Source organism: Hipposideros armiger, unplaced genomic scaffold (assembly GCF_001890085.2).
Source record: "Hipposideros armiger isolate ML-2016 unplaced genomic scaffold, ASM189008v1 scaffold_31, whole genome shotgun sequence".
Lineage (NCBI taxonomy): Eukaryota > Metazoa > Chordata > Mammalia > Chiroptera > Hipposideridae > Hipposideros > Hipposideros armiger.
In genome coordinates, this window is record NW_017731381.1 from 5016672 (window position 1) to 5033389 (window position 16718).

Here is a 16718-nt window from a genome sequence, read left to right on the forward strand (position 1 = left end):
CGAGCAGCTGGCGGAAATCTGTCACGTGACGCCGGAGCACACGTGACTCGGAGTACACATGACTGCCGGTCGCCAGACACTTCCTGGGAAGCAAGGACGCGGGGCAGCAGAGGTGAGCGGACCCCGGAGGCTGGAAGGGATCCCAGAGCCCTTGGCAGCTCGTGGGGCGAGCACAAGAGGCTCGGCGGTGGGAGCTGAGGCCAGGGCCGAGGCTTTCCTCGGCGATGCGTCGCCTGCTCCTCCCTAGGGACGGCTGCACGCAGTCGCTGAGCAGCTGGGGAGCCAGTAAACAGCCGGCACCCGCTTTATCCGCAGATGGTCGGAGCAGCTCTGTCGCCGCCGTTTTTCCTGCTGCTGCTGCTGCTCTCCTGGGCTCCTCCAGGCGAGGCAGCCCCCGACCAGGACGAAATCCAGTGTCTGCCCGGGCTGGCCAAGCAGCCGTCTTTCCGCCAGTACTCCGGCTACCTCAAAGGCTCCGGCTCCAAACACCTCCACTACTGGTCCGCGGCCCTCCCTCCCTCCCATGGCGGGTTGGGCAGGGACACTGGGATGCCCACCAGGGGAGAGGAGTGCGGGGTGGGGCCGGGAGGGCTGGAAGGGGCGCCTCCACCGGCGCCCCCCCGAGCCTGACTCCCTTCCCAGGTTTGTGGAGTCTCAGAAGGATCCCAAGAGCAGCCCTGTGGTGCTTTGGCTCAACGGAGGGCCGGGCTGCAGCTCCCTAGATGGCTTTCTCACCGAGCACGGCCCCTTCCTGGTGAGTGGAAAGCAGCTCTCCTCCATAACCCAGGACAGCGAGAGGGAGGGGACATTTGCCAAAGGCAAAGACCAGGGAAGAGGGAGAGAAGGTCTTTGTGATTTAAAAAAAAAAAAAAGTTAAAAAAAAATAGTGTCCTTTTCCTGAGCCTCAATTTCTTTATCTGTACCACTGGCTTGACGCGGTGGCCCGTTCCCACCACCCAGTCAGCGATCTCTTTCCTCCTCAGATCCAGCCAGATGGTGTCACCCTGGAGTACAACCCCTATTCTTGGAACCTGGTATAGCCGGTGCTGTGGGTCCTCTGGGTATGCCTGGTCACCTGGGTGGGGTGGGGAGCCCACTTCAGCTCATCTCCTCCTCCTCTCCAGATTGCCAACATGTTGTACCTCGAGTCCCCAGCTGGGGTGGGCTTCTCCTACTCCGATGACAAGTCTTATGCAACCAATGACACCGAGGTGAGTCCAGTGCCTGCCCACATGCCCCAGCCGCCCTGGCCCTTTAAAGGTGGCATGATACAGAGAAAGAGCATGGCCCTGGAGTCCATTCTTGGCTCTGTTACGTGCTATACAGTGTGGTCTTGTCACTACCAAGCCACTTCCTCTTGCACAGACACTGTGGGTTGGTGTCATTATCCTTGAGATTCTTTCCAGCTCAGATACCGCAGTTGCCTGATTCTCCCCCCACCCTGCCATCTCCAGGTTGCCCAGAGTAATTATGAAGCCCTTCAAGATTTCTTCCGCCTCTTCCCGGAGTACAAGAACAATGAGCTTTTCCTGACAGGAGAGAGCTATGCCGGCATTTACATCCCCACCCTGGCGGTGTTGGTCATGCAGGACCCCAGCATGAATCTTCAGGTGCAGGACAGCTGCAGGGGGGAGGGGAGGCAACTTGTGGCCATAGCCTCGTGGTTATTGAGGACAAACAGGTCAATTCCCTCATCTAACTCAGTCTTTTCCATAACATTCTTGCCTCAAGAGGCACGCTCTGCTTAGGTGCCTTCCGTGACAGGAAGCTCACCTGTCAGGCTGCCAGCTCTGCTTTTTATGTTGAGTGGCCTCCCCCGCCCAACCACCCCCACAAACCACCCTGGGTTTCAGCTTCCAGGTTGCTGGAGGTCTGGGTGTAGGTCAAGGGAGGCTCCTCCTCCTCGTCCTCCCGATGAGCTCAACACCCTGGGTGTTTCACAGGGGTTGGCTGTGGGCAATGGACTCTCCTCCTATGAGCAGAATGACAACTCCCTCGTCTATTTCGCCTACTACCATGGCCTCCTGGGGAACAGGTATGGGAGGGGGCAGTCGGGCAATCTTCAGGGTGGGGCAGGTCACACGATCTCAGGGCTGTCCTCCAGTCACATAATATCCCTGGTTTATGAGCAGAAGGTGGGGGCTGAGGTTGCTAGAAGGGTTTGGTGCTAAAAGGCCAAAGACTAGAGATCAGAATTTAAAGGCACCAAGGAGAGCTGGCAGCTAGGTTGGGGACCTACATACCACACTCTGATTTCCTTCATCCCCTGGGGTCATGTTGTGATGGGAGGTTGGAGGGAGCAGGTGGGGCTCTCACCTTCTCTACCCACCATGGGCCTAAGCACTTCCACTTTGATCTCTTCCAGGCTCTGGTCTTCCCTCCAGACCCACTGCTGCTCTCAAAACAAGTGTAACTTCTATGACAACAAAGATCCAGAATGCGTGACGAGTGTGAGGCTCTGCCCCTACCACATGTCACCCCTGACACTTCCAGTCCTGAGAACAGGACCACGTCCCCTCATTGGGGACTCCTTTCCCCCATCCCACATTGCTGTCCTGTCCTGCATCCTTCAGCAATTGGGTGTTTTCTGGGACGCATGAATATGGATGTGTTCCCACCACCACTTCCTGTGACTGTCTGGGCAAGTCCTGTAACCCCTGCGAGGGGAAAGGCATTCTCACTTATCGAACATCTGCCAGCACCAAGACTGAGCTGAACTGTCAGTGTAGATTAATTACTTCATCTTCAAGTTTCCCCCTCAAGGGAGATTATATTATCCACATTTTCCAGATGAGGAAACTGAGGCCCAGAATGTCACTTGCTGGAAGTCACAGTGCTAGGAAGTAGAAGCACTAGGATTCGAACCCAGGTCTAGCAGATTCCTTCTACTGAGCCTCAGTTTCCTTACCTGTGAAAAAAGTGGGGGAAGGGTCATGACAAGGTGAAGCAGGAAAGCCCTCAATCTTGGGACAAGTTGGTGAGGTCATGGGGAGGCCAGGGTTTTGTAAAGCACGGTGGCTCGGTGTGTCACTGCAGCTCCAGGAAGTGTCCCGCATCGTGGGCAACTCCGGTCTCAACATCTACAACCTGTATGCCCCATGTGCTGGGGGGGTGCCTGGCCATTTAAGGTAAGCCTGCCCAGGTGCCCACCAGGCCAGCCGCAGCCCCATGTGGCGGCTCACGCACCCACGCCCCCACTTCACTTGCAGGTTTGAGAAGGATACTGTCATGGTCCAGGATTTGGGCAACATCTTCACTCGCCTGCCAGTCAAGCGGATGTGGCATCAGGTGCACAGGGCCTGGCCCTCCTCCCCGCGGGGTGGGGAGGGGCCAGGCAGGGAAGCAAAGACCCTGACACTCCGTCTGCCCCCCAGAAACTGCTGCGTTCGGGGGTTACGGTGCACCTGGATCCCCCCTGCACCAACACCACAGCCCCCTCCACCTACCTCAATAACGCTTTCGTGCGGAAGGCCCTCCACATCCCCGAGCAGCTGCCCCGCTGGGACATGTGCAAGTGAGGTTCTGTGGCCTCTCATGGCCTGGAGGGTGGCAGGCTGTAAGGGCTCGTGGGCATCACAAAGGTTCCCAGGGATTCTTTGGCTAGGGTTTCTCAATGGGGGTACTACGGGCACTCGGGGTGACAGTGAATTGGTTGTTGTACAGGATGTTGAACCCCTAAGTTGGTTGATACTCAGCCAGTTCATTCTTAAATGGCCACATTGGTTGTTAAAATATCAACTTCCATGGTGTTTAGCAAATAAACATGCTCCCAACCCCCCCTTTCTCACCCCCACTCCAATACCGTCCCCACCTGCTCAGATCTCCTATGACCCCTGCAATAAAAAGGTGATGCCTGGCACAGCAGGGGCCACTCAGGTCCCTCCTGGATTGGTCAGTGCCCGTGCCCTACTGTTGTTTATGCTGTGGCTCTCACACTTGCGAGCCCCTACACTCGAAATGCCAGTTACATCCCAGTCATTGAAACAACCAAAGTGTCCCTATGCATTTCTAAACAGGGATGGGTTGAGGACCTCTGAATTCTGGCCCCCTATCCAAGTAAGTCCTAGAGAGGTGGCATGCCTGAGGAAGGGACCAAATCCCAGCTGTCTGCCTCCTAGGCTGGAGCTTGGGGACAGGAAGGGAGGTCTGATCTGTTGACTGTTTTTCTCCCCCTACCCTGTCTTCCCCGGGGCCTGCCCACATGCTCCCGCAGCTTCCTGGTGAATATACAATACCGCCGTCTCTACCAGAGCATGTACTCCCCATATCTTAAACTGCTTGCCAAACAGGTGAGTAGGGGCTGCACAGCTGTGCCCACCAGCAGCCCCAGGACCCTGGAGCAGCAGGGCAAGGCGGGTAGACAGGGGAAACTGAAACTCCAAGAAGTGAAGTCACTTGCCCGAGGTCCTGTAGTTGGCAGGGTCAGCATTTGAATGTGGCTTTGGCCCCACCCCATGCTGCTCTGCTGTAGGAGGCTGAGGGGTCTGCATCAGCCAAGGAGCCTCTAGGGTGAGAAGAGCTAGTCAGATTGGGTTACAAACGGGCACACGAAGGTCCAGGGTAGGAGAGAGCCTTGTCCAAGGTCACCTAGGAGACACTGGCAGAGTTGGGTTCGGACCAGGTCTGTACAGCTCTGGGGTCTGATGGCCTGGGTGCAAGTTCCTTCACTAGCCATGTAGCTCTAGGCAAGTTTCTCACATATCTTGAGAAATGGGAGTAACAGTGGTATCTGCCTTCATAGGTAAAGCATTTTGTAGAGCACGGTAGGAAGCCATCAGAAAACACAAGCATTTCCTGGTCCATGCTGTTTAGCTGGGCCCCTTGAATCCCTGAGGGGTAAGGCTTGAACCTGTAAGGGCTGGGACCTGGGCTTGTTCCAGATCCCCCACTTTGCCCCTGTCCTGCTCCAGAAATACCGGATCCTGCTCTACAACGGAGATGTGGACATGGCCTGCAATTTCATGGGGGATGAGTGGTTTGTGGATTCCCTCAACCAGAAGGTAAAGCAGGGATCCTGGCCCCCCGGGGTGAGGCTGTTTGCAGGGGTAGGGCGAGCGTGCCCGGCAGACAGGGCAAACCTGGAGGAGTTCTGGCCCCTGAGGTCTTGAGGCTTGGCAGCTGTGAGCAGAGATGATGGGCGGCTCCAAGCTGCTAAGTCTTTTCCGGTGGGGCAGATGGAGGTACAGCGCCGGCCCTGGTTAGTGGACTATGGGGACAGTGGGGAGCAGATTGCTGGCTTCGTGAAGGAGTTCTCCCACATCGCCTTTCTCACCATCAAGGTGAGTCCTGGGCCTGGTGAGGGCCGGCTGGGACTAGAGGGGAACCACCTGTCCTTTCCTTCCCATTGCCTTTTATGCTGGTTACCCTCTGGCCCCGGTAAGGGCAAGTTTTCGGGGGGAGGTTGGAAGAAGAGGCTTGGGGCAGGGTCGGGGGAGTAGGAAGGTCACTGGCTTGGGGAATCTGGTGGGATGAAGGAAGCGCCCGGGGCGCGGGGGGGGCTCTACAGAGAAGGAATCTCACAAAGCTTTGCTCCACAGGGCGCTGGACACATGGTCCCCACCGACATGCCCCAGGCTGCCCTCACCATGTTCTCCCGCTTTCTGAATAAGCAGCCATACTAAGGACCACGGGGGCCAGCCCCCGCTGCCTGGTCCAGCCCTCCCAGCTTCTCCTGCTAGAAGGGAGGTCCTCCTTGATGCAAAATGTCACTGCCTCCAGGACTGCTCCCCACCCCATGCCCCTCCCACAGGCCTCTATGCCTCACACAGACCATCTTGGGGACATTTAGCACTTTATTCCTGACAGGGGTGGGACCTGGCTCCCTACCTGCTTAAAGAATGCCCTTAATGCACTGATGCAGCCCAGGAACACAATAGAGCTCAGGACAGCCCACTGGGAGGTTGGACGGACTGTAATTGCTGGAGTGACTGTGATTATGGAATTAAATTGAGTACAGCTTAAAACCCCGTCTTTTCTGTGACACTGGGGATTAGAAAGGACACTATAGGCTGTGAGGGGGTGAGGGAGGGGATGAGAGACAGTGGAGTCCTGAATGCAGCTGCCAGGGGGTGGGGGCTGACTGCTCAGACAGCTGCCACGGAGGGTGGTGGGGCACTGGATGCTCGGGGGTCCATGGGGTCAGCAGGCCGGTTCTTCTCAATCACTTCTCGAAGCCCTTTGGCAAAGTGGAGGTCTGCCCCAATGGTGAGGAAACCCTGTGTAGGGGGGCAGAGAAGGAAGTCTAATTATTCCCTTACTGAGACCAGAGTTTAGAGAGAGTCTTTGGCCTTGGGGCGTTTTCAGTCTAGTGGGAGAGAAAGCAGCAAAGCAGTTCTTACAACTCCCAGTGAAGGGTGCTGAAATAGAGGCTGCAGGAGCACAGCCTATGGAGGTCAAGGAGGGCTTCCTAGAGCTTAGCTAAGACCTGATAGATGGGGGGTGGAATCAGGGAACAGTGTTCCAAGGTGAGGGAACAGCCTTTGCAAAGGGCTAGAGGAGTCTGATGTAAGGTTAAAATGGGAGGGGGCAACTGATAAGGGAGGAGCTGGGGTCAGACGGTGGAGGGCTCTGTGGGCCCGCAGAGGGAAGGGAGGCTCAGCCCTCCTTCTCCATCGTGCCCCCACTCACCGCATGGTTCGTCACCACCTCATTCACGAAGTCCATCCCCTCAGGTAGTGGGATCTGCACCCCACGCCGGGTCCGCTCTGTGAGCGGGAACAGCTGGCTGAGTCTGGGCCCACCCGGCTCCCCTCACCTTCCCCACTCCCTCCTCACACCCCCCACTCTACCATTGAGCATGGGCATCACCCCAATCTGCAGCATGGTCTTCAGAGGGGCCTGCAGCGGGATCAGCTGGGAGGAGGAGGGGCGGAGTCAGGGCAGCGACGAATGGGTTGGGCTTGCCTTAGCTGCTCACCCTGACCCCAGCCTCGGCCCACCCTCAGTTCCCAACTCACGGCCAGGGACTCCAGTGTAGACTGGTTCGAGTAGATTCGGAACCTGTGGGAGAGAAAGAAGCACCCAGTGGACATGAGTCCAGGAAGCTCCCCCTCCCTCAGGCTACCCAGGCCTAGCCGCCAAAGACTGAGTTTCAGTCTTCAATGCCGCACCTATCCAGGGGGTTCTACCAGTCTCCACGTGTATCTTCTTGAGTGAGCCATTTCTCCCTCTTTTGGTCTCCCTTTCTGCTACGTATTTGTTGAGCACTTCCTACATCCCTGACTTCTGCTGATAGCTTTCCATGTGTTATTTTTATTTAGCAAAACGTACAGTGCTTACTCCCTGCCAGACACTAAACATGTTTAAAAAAGTATTAAAATGTTTTCAAATGCCACCTGATTTAATCCTCGTAACCACCCCAGAAGCAGGCACTACTACTACGATCTGTACTTTATAGGCGNGCCAGGGACTCCAGTGTAGACTGGTTCGAGTAGATTCGGAACCTGTGGGAGAGAAAGAAGCACCCAGTGGACATGAGTCCAGGAAGCTCCCCCTCCCTCAGGCTACCCAGGCCTAGCCGCCAAAGACTGAGTTTCAGTCTTCAATGCCGCACCTATCCAGGGGGTTCTACCAGTCTCCACGTGTATCTTCTTGAGTGAGCCATTTCTCCCTCTTTTGGTCTCCCTTTCTGCTACGTATTTGTTGAGCACTTCCTACATCCCTGACTTCTGCTGATAGCTTTCCATGTGTTATTTTTATTTAGCAAAACGTACAGTGCTTACTCCCTGCCAGACACTAAACATGTTTAAAAAAGTATTAAAATGTTTTCAAATGCCACCTGATTTAATCCTCGTAACCACCCCAGAAGCAGGCACTACTACTACGATCTGTACTTTATAGGCGAGGCACTCACTGAAGTCCTTAGAACAGCGCTGTCCCATAAAACTTTCTGTAAAATGTTCTGTATCTGCACTGTCCACACAGTCGCCGCTAGCTACATGTGACTACAGAAATGTGGTTAGTACAGCTGAGGAGCTATTTAATTATAATGAATTTAAATATACACAGAGTCATGTGTGGCTAGTATCTACCACATTGGACATCACAGCCCTGGGAAATAGAGGCTACTCTTATCTAGGTTTAACACACGAAGAAAATGAAGCTTAGAAAGATACAACGACTTGTCTTAAGGTCACCAAGCTAAGTTGTGCCAAAGTGTCTGCCAAAACCCATGTTCTTGGGCTCTGTTGTGTGACTGTGAAGATGCCACTTAATCTTACTGGGCCAGTTCAGCCATCTCATAATACTCGCTCTGGCTGCCTCTGGGTTGTGAGAGAATGCAGAGAAGTTACCCTTTAATAAAGCCCTTGTTATGCATTAACAAAGAAAAACGGCAGCTCTCCAGTGGCTGGTGGGTATGACTGAATTTTAGCTCCCCAGTTCTTTTGGGGCAGGTGTGATTATCCTGAAGACACTAAGACTTGGAGAGGTTAAGGGCTTGCCCGAGATTTTCAGACATCTGCATACTTGCGCAGGTCCAGCTGTGTGCGCAGTGCCTTCCCCCGGAGGGCCATCTTGGCGCTGAGACGGGCATCCTGCGGGAATATGGAGAGGGGCGGTGTGTTACTGACCAGGCAGATCCCCAGCCCACTTCTCTCCAACCCATGGCAGCCCTTATTCTGGTGCCCGCACCATGATCATGCTGGACAGCTGGACTTCAGGCTCGTTGGGTGGGGCCAGGGCGATGGTGACACTGGCAGTGACAGAAACGGTGGTGCCCGAGGGCTTGATGGTGCAGCGAGGTGGTGCCATGACACGCAGCTCCAGCTTCAGCGGGGAGTCAATCACTCCTGGGCTCTGTGGACAGAGCAAGGATGGAGGGTCAAGTCCCAGATTTGTTCTCTGGTGAGCCCCCAGAGAGGAGGGGGTGGTTCAGGCTCTGCCCTGTGGGAGCCCAGAGTGCCAAATATGAAAACAGGTGTGGCTTCCAAACCCTCCAGAACTGTGTCTAGCTGCTGTGCCTTTGTTCACACAAAGGAGCATCCTGTTGTAAGACTGTCTCCTTCCTTCTCTTTCTGCTTTCCTAAATTCTCAGTGTTCAGAATCCATCTCCAATCCCGACTCCTCGGGGACAGTCTCTTTGCATTACATATCCCAGCCCCCCCGCCATATCTCCTGTCTCTAAAGTGCTGTGCTAGTTCTTCTAGACCAGGGGTCTGCAAACTGCGGCTCGCGAGCCCCATGCGACTCTTTGGGTACGGTCCGTCTCAAAAGTTTGCCGACCCCTGGAAGAGCCAATCCTGTCCCTTACAACAGTTTAAAAAGATTCGAGAGCCATAAATATATTTTTACATAATCACCATTATGTGAATAATATCCTTTAAAATTTTTATAAATGAAACTATGATAGTTTTATTTTTATTTTCAATTTTACTTCAGAGCCACATGTACGTATCCAAAGAGCCGCATGTGGCTCGCCGGCCGCAGTTTGCTGACCCGTGGCGGCTCTTCCGTCACAAAAGTTTGCCACCCCCTGTTCTAGAGGCACTGTACGAATCCTATTAGCTTCCCACACACTGAGCAAGTGCTTACTCTTCACCAAACACTTCATTTAAATCTCACCATAACCATGTGAGACAGGTGTTGTTATTCTCCTTTTTGAGATGGGGAAATTGAAGCACAGAGAGGTTAAGTAACTTTTCCAAGGTCATGTAGTTACTCAGTTGCAGAACTGGGATTCAAACCCAGGCAGCCTGGCAATAGAGTCCATGCTCTTAACAATGTCTGGCTGTAAGTTTGATGATGATGATAACGGTAGCAGTCATAATAGCAGCTAGTGTTTATTGAGCACTTACTCTGTTCCAGGTCCTGTTCTAATTGCTTTATGTGTATTAGTTCATTTAATATTCATGACAACCCTGTGAAGTTGTACAGTGCAGCAGTCTCTACTGGCATCCAATGCCAGTGTGACCTGGAATCACAGGTTCAAATCTAGATTCACATCCCAGCTCCATCATTTACAAAACTGAATTGAGAACAAGTCCTTTAACGATCACTGAAATATTTCTTTTAAAATTTTACACTCCCACCCCTCTCCCCATTAAACAAGGGGAAAGAAGCAAAAAGAATAATATATCGTTAAAGCTCCTCCACTTGCAGAGCTTGGGCTCTTAGCCCATTCTCATCACGGCTTCATGAAGGACAGAGCAGAAAGCAGGGAGCCCCCTTCACAGACGTGGCCACAGGCTCAGCTAGGCGAGGGGACTTGGCCAGAGGCCAGAGGCCAGGCCTTCTGTCTACTCCATGGCTACCACTGGGGGCCTCCACCTGCATACCTCACAGGTTCCCTGCACACCTCACAGGTCCCTGCACACCTCACAGGTCCCCTGCAGGGGATATGCCCACCCACCCTGGCCACATCCCTACCTCCCATAACACTCACCAGCAGGACAATGCTCCCAAAGTAGGAGGCCCTCAGAAGCATGTCCAGATCACTGGGCACCTGGATGGGAGGTGGGGGTGAGACAGGGTCATCAGGAGCTCCATCACCAGCCCCCTCTTGCCCATCCCGCAAACAAGCCCTGGCATACCTTATCCCCCACCAGCGACAGCTGCAGGGCCCCCGCCCGGAAGTAACTCTCCAGGGCAGAGTCGAAGAAGTATTCAGAGAAGGCCACGTACACCATCCGCTCCTCCTCCTGCAGCTGGGGCTCCACTGCCCGGTTGAGCAGGCTCCAGTTCCCCTGGCTCAGGGGAAAGAAGGCCCCCTGGGGTAGAGGGATCAGGGTCAGGGCCAAGGCCGAATGGCCCAGCACCCAGATGTCTCCAGGCCCATGTGCTGGGCATTGTGGGGGATGGTGGGGAGTCGGACCCAGTTGCTGCCCTTGAGGGACCCACAAGCACATTTCTTAAAAGGCACCGAAAGGAGGGCAGCTGGAATGCTGTCAGGGAGTAACGCCATCAGACCTGAGAAGTTCAAGGAGGGGGTGGCATTTGAATGGGTTTTGAAAGCTAGGTGGCAGTAAAGATAATAGCTCCTGCTTACATACACATGGTAAAAATTCTGTGCTCTTTACACAGACCAACTCCTTTAATCCTATGTATGAGGTTTGTATTCTTACACAAATAAATGTGTTATTTACATTTGCACATTAAGAAACAGGTCACAGAAAAGTTAAGACCCTTGTTTAAGGTCACGTAGCTAGTAAGTGGCAGAGCCAGGATCTGAACTTCAGGCATCCTAGCTCCAGAGTCAGCTCTGAAACTCTGCCACACTCCACAGAGAGAAGCAACGGTGCGTGGCCTCGGGCAAGTGACGTCACCTCTCTGAGCAAGTCTCCACATCTCTAAAATAGGTGCACTCTTAGTACCTGACTCCCAGGGTTGTGAGAGGATGAAATGAGGTTATGTGCACAGAGCACTATATCCAGCTCCTTCAGGGGAGATGGGGAAAGGCAGTGCACGAGCAAAGGCCCTTAGGTAGGAAGCTAGGGGCATATTTGGGAAAGAGTAACTGCTGAGGAACAGGATGAAGTTAGAAAGGCGGGGCCAGACAAGAGTAACAAGGCTCAAATGCCAGATCCAGGAGGTAGACCTAATTCTGTAGGCCACAGGGCCACAGCATTCCCAGCAGTGGAGTGGCCTCCTGAGAGCTGTGCTTTTGGAAGACAAAACCAGTGAAAAGGGGAAAAGGAGGGAGTCTAGTTAGGTCAGAGGTGACACACACGCCAGCTGGGCAGCTCACCCGGAAGTCCATGTCCAGATGGCTGGCAGAGACCACAGGATCCTTCAGGAGGGAGTAGTCAATGCCAACGAAATCGTCCACAGGGCTGCGTACTGTGGGGAGGGGCTCAAGTCACTCAAAGTTGTGTGATGCTGGGTAAGTTGCTTAAGCTCTCTGGGCCTCAGTTCCTCATCCATAAAATGATTGTTATGAGGATCAGATTAGTTTTATATGGAAAGCACTTAGTGCCTGATGTGTAGTAAGTGCCCAACAATGTTAGCTGCTATTATTATTACTACTACTACTACTACTACTACTACTACTACTACTACTACTACTACTGGGGTTTCATCAGTTCACTGAACAAGATGGCAAAGGATCCCCTTCCTTTGTTAGTTTCCCTGCCCATGCCCCGTGTGTGGGGTGTGATGCCTGCCCCACAGCAAACAGAGGTCACAGCTTAGGAAAAGGGAATTCATGTTAATTAAGTAACTATTGAATGCCAAGTGATGAACACAAATAGGACCCCAATGATCAGCAAGCACATATCAAGGACCCTGACAACTAGCCCCTCAGTTAATTCTCACAACAACCCCGGGTGGGGGCGGGAGGGGGGAACCTCGCCAGCCAAGAAAGGAAACCAAGGCCCAGAGAGAAGTGAGTACTTACCTTGGGTCACACAGCAAGTTGGTGGCAGAGGCCACATTTGAACCCAGGGCCATTCCACAGCAAGGCATGAAAGGGGCCCACTCTGAGGCGCTGCCTGGCAGCTGTGTCCCCAGCCTCCTGCTCACCCCCATGCCAGCCCCAGAGCCTGGCCCAGAGCCCCTTGCCCTGCCTGCGCCAACTCACCAGGCACAGTGTCCAGGACGGAGTTGAGCAACACTGTCCCTGCATGGTGGAGCACGGGGCAGATCTGGAGGTGGGGACGAGAGTCAGGGCCTTTGAAAGAGAGGGCCTGTCCACTCCCACTGCCCCCCAGACCTGCCACTGCCCACACCTGCTGGTTAAGGAGGAAGCGCATCCCTGAGGTGATGAATGTGGAGAGGATTTCGTACACCTTCCTGTGAGGAGAGGAGAGCCAGGTGAGCCCAGGCCCTGCCCCCATCCCAATCCAGGAGAGATCACAGTGGCCAGAGAGAGGGAGGCAGTGGGAACGGGTACCTCAACTTTGACCTAAATTACCAGCTCTTAAATAGAGGTTTTCCATGACTTGGGCCCAAATCCCCTTCAGCCTTATTCTCCAGACTTCCTCTAGTATCCCACCCCCCACCAGCCAAGTGAATCTCACAGTTCCTTAAACCTGCTCTGAGTATCCCCACCTCCATGTGCTTACCCATGCCCTCCCATCCACCCTCAATGCCCCTGTTATATTTCCGTCTGGCTCGGATGCTTCCTCTTTCAGGCAGTCTTCCTCAACTGCCCTCCTCTGAACACCCAGGATGTTTTCTTAGTCCCTCTCTCAAGGCCCCAATGACAAAAGTTTTGTTCCTCCAACTGGGCTCTGAGCTCCTTTCTGAATTCTCAGAGACTGGTCCACACTTTGTTGAATAAGTAAAAAATTGACAGTGTACCAATACCAGATGATAAATCTACCATCTTCTCTTCCCCACCCTCTTCTAGAGCCAGCACAAAGTCCCCTTGTCAGCCCAAAACCTAGACCTATGTAATTATTTTTGTTATTAGTAAGAGCTACCAATTACTGAGAACCCAGTTAGCTCATGCCCAACTGCGCACACTTATCCTCTAGTTACTCTTATCTAAGTGGCTAGCCACATATGCCAGGCACTGTTCTAAATATTTTTATACATATTAACACAGATAGGCCTCACAACATCTTATAAAATAGGCTCTGTTATCATCCCCATATTACCAATGAGGAAACTGAGGCACAGAGCTTCAGGGCAACCATGAAATGGTGGCACTGAGATTTGGACCCAAGTGGTCTGACCCCCAAGCCTGGGCACTTTGCATTGCACTAGGGCATATGAGCTGTGGGGCTCAAAGGGGGTGCGCTGGAGTTAGGGATGGGGCTCACCTGAAGGTTCCCCCAAAAGCTGCATGCATTCTGGAGACAAAGGCCTGGCAAGAGACGTTGGACACCTTCATCCGGCCAGTGGAATCTCCGGAGAGGTGCAGAGCGATGTGGATGGTTACACCCTCGGCGGAGGCATTGATATAGCCCCCATCATAGCTGCGAGGGGGTGGGAGGGCGAGGTTAATGTTCACCCCAGCTTGGAGCTTAACTGAATTTTCATGGACCGTCTCCTCACCCCCATAGATCATGATGCCTCTTAATAAGGCTTCACTTTTACACAGTTTACCAGGCATTCTACCAACCCCTACCAACCCCTATGAAGTGGGTATGATGGTTTCTATTGTATAGATGAAGAAACTAAGACTCAGAAAGACTAAGGGAGTGCCCACAGCCCCACAGCACCCCCAGCCCTCCTGAGCCACCCGCCACTCCCTTGAGAATGCCAGGTCCTCACAAGAACCAGTAGACAAGCTGTCTCTGGAAACGCAGCCCCAAGGAGGCGTTGGTGATTTGTAGCACCAGCTCCTGCTTTGGTTGGAAGTGGAGCTCGGATGATGTCAGCTGCAGGTCCATGACCTTCACCCTGCAGAAGGCCTCAGGGTAAGATTCTTGATCAAGAGGGGACCCCACCCAACCACAGGAAATTCAGTCCCTTGTCTTTCAGTTCAGGCCTGGGGAAGATGGGGTGGATGGAATGAATTCTTCCATTGCTCCTCAAGTGCCCACCCTGGACTTTGGTGGCTCAACTTGGACTAGGGTGGCTTGGAGATGAGCTTCACCTCTTCTCTTAGAAGTCTTGTTCCTTGCACTTCCTTCACCCTCACACCCTGGGATTACAAGACCTGGTCTTTTACGAAAACTTTGATTTTTGTCTCCATCATCTAAGCTGCGCCCCACCGGTCCCCACCATCCTAAACCACAGGCTTTTATTGTTCTCAGGACCTCTCGCATTAGCTCCATCCGAGTGCCATAGACCCCACTCTCATCCATTGCTAAATTTCTTGACTCCGCCTCTCTTGTGCTCTTTGGCCACGCCTCAATTCCGCGGCTTCTGCTTTGCTTTTCTTGGTCCCGCCTACATTTCCTAGGCCACGCCCACCTGCTGTCCCGCCTATATTGGCTGGCTTGCCTTTATCTTCTCGGCCCCATCCCGTTTCTTAAGTCCCGCCTCATTGATTTTGCCACGCCCCCATTTCACTCAGCCATCCAGTCTCCGTAAACAGTCCCCTGTCTATATTTCCTAAGCCCCGCCCCCACCGTCGAAACCCCGCCCCGGGGCCCTCAACTTACTCAGAGATGTTGTAGTAAAACTGGCCCTCTCTACCCCGCAGGTCCGGAATGGTGATGGTCTCCAGCTCTTGCTCCAGAAAGCGTAGCCCCTCCTGCTTCACTGAGGCACCAGCGAGACCCTTAGCTCCTGCGCCCACTGCTGGGGTGACCTCACCCTCACCCTCACCCGCACCTGCCCGCACCCGCCGGCACCCGCGCCTTACCCAGATCCAGCGCCTTGGAGGTGATGCGGATCTTGCAGCCGGGGATCTCGGCGTAAGCGCCTGCCAGTAGCGCTAGGAAGAGGGCCCCGAAGAGGGCCATGGCGAGCGGGCCTGGGGATGGGGTGGGGTCGCGGGAGCCACCGGGCGGCTAAAACCCACTCCTCGGATGTGTCCAACCAGGAGAGGGGGCTGGCCCGAATCGTTACCCTTGAGATTGCTCTTCGGGGAACTTGGAACCAAGAATATTGCCTGTGTTAGAAGCAGAAGCTGAGGCTCAGGGAGGCGATGCGACTTGCGGTCTAGCTCCCAGAGGATGTGCGGCACGGGGAAGGGGGAGAGGACACCCTCGGTTCCCTCGTGCAACCCCTGCTTGAGGAATTTGGACCTCCCGGGGACCAGCTCCCACCTTCCCAACAACCTCTCGGGTCCTTTAACGGAGGGCAGGCGCGGCTTGCACGTTACCATGGCAACAGCTGCAAATGCATTCCTGGGGGGTGGCTTGCAGTATCCCAGGCCCCGAGTCGGGGGAGGTGAGGGGGTCTCCCGGCTCCCCTGGGTCCTAAATCCCTGCTATCGGGATTCTGCCTGGTGTCCCCCATCTCAGCGCCCCCCTTCATGAGGTCTCCTCCCCACCCCGGGTTCAGGAGACCACGCGGCTCAGCGAAGGTCTGGGGGTGAATGGGGACGCGCCCCAACTCACTGCGGTAGAGCCGAAAGGTGGGTGGGGGTGGGTCGGCGCGGTCACGTGGGGCGGCGGGCAGCGCAGGAGATCCGGGCTGCAGGGTCTGGCGGGCAGCGCTGTCCCAGCCGCCTTTATAAAGCCGGGCCTTCCTGACCCCCCTCTTCCCGCTTTCCTCTCCTCCCTCGAGGATTGGGAGGGGATGGGGCGGGACGCTGGCAGCCGGGATGGTGGAGAGGGCTGTACAGAGCCCCGTGACATGCCTGGCCGCTGTCAGGACAAGTGGGGGACCCAAGCCGGTCAGGAGGGAGGGAAATGCAGGAGTCCGCCATCCCTGCCCCAACAATCCCTGCTTCGCTGGGACCTTGGTTCACATTCCAGTTACCCATCTGTTCCTGCATGATCCTGGGCAAGTCACTTCACTGGGGTCACTGAGTCCATTTTCTCATCCAGAAAAATGTGCGTGATAAGAGATATTATTTCTTAGGTCTTTATTGCAGCTCAGGGCAAGCCACAAAGACACATTTTTTTCCCTTCTACCTACAATCATCTCAAAAATCTCTCCTCTTGCCAGGCTTTACTATGAGACCCACAACTGTCTCTGTGTCACTACTGGGGGACCTAAAGGGCCCTGAAACCTCTCCCAAGCAAGTGGACTGCCAGCCCAGGAAGACACCCCAGAGGGAGGTTTGGTGTTTCCCCAGGGACTGTGGATTTCTTATGAACCTTTGGAGCTAGGTTCTCTACACACTACTCCTCTACCAACTACTGCCTACTGCATTCCCAGCTCCTAGGAAAGGACAGAGTAGGTGCTTGCTACCTTTTGTTGTCAAACAAATAAAAGAG

General features: G+C 54.3%; 2 protein-coding genes across 3 annotated transcripts; one reads left to right on the top strand and one right to left on the bottom strand.

The window, feature by feature from the left end:
• On the top strand, positions 1-5963 carry CTSA (cathepsin A). The gene is made up of 15 exons (XM_019637013.1): positions 1-112; positions 316-500; positions 643-754; positions 984-1034; positions 1125-1211; positions 1455-1610; positions 1944-2035; positions 2366-2450; positions 3037-3128; positions 3210-3288; positions 3375-3514; positions 4214-4289; positions 4911-5000; positions 5175-5279; positions 5538-5963. The coding sequence occupies exons 1-15, from the start codon at positions 59-61 to the stop codon at positions 5619-5621; spliced, it is 1488 nt and encodes a 495-aa protein (XP_019492558.1). The 5' UTR covers positions 1-58; the 3' UTR covers positions 5622-5963.
• On the bottom strand, positions 5780-16002 carry PLTP (phospholipid transfer protein). Of its 2 annotated transcripts, none has more exons than XM_019637011.1 (16): positions 15894-16002; positions 15194-15442; positions 14991-15090; positions 14155-14283; positions 13701-13856; positions 12663-12726; positions 12515-12578; positions 11684-11775; positions 10530-10706; positions 10382-10441; positions 8632-8796; positions 8467-8534; positions 6957-6999; positions 6789-6852; positions 6628-6704; positions 5780-6215 (listed from the first exon to the last, which is right to left on the bottom strand). In XM_019637011.1, the coding sequence occupies exons 2-16, from the start codon at positions 15291-15293 to the stop codon at positions 6084-6086; spliced, it is 1491 nt and encodes a 496-aa protein (XP_019492556.1). In that variant the 5' UTR covers positions 15294-15442; positions 15894-16002; the 3' UTR covers positions 5780-6083. The 2 variants fall into 2 exon arrangements, with proteins under 2 accessions (XP_019492556.1, XP_019492557.1); XM_019637012.1 differs by having other exon boundaries at positions 15194-15422; positions 15894-16001.
• Positions 16003-16718: the final 716 nt, after the last annotated feature.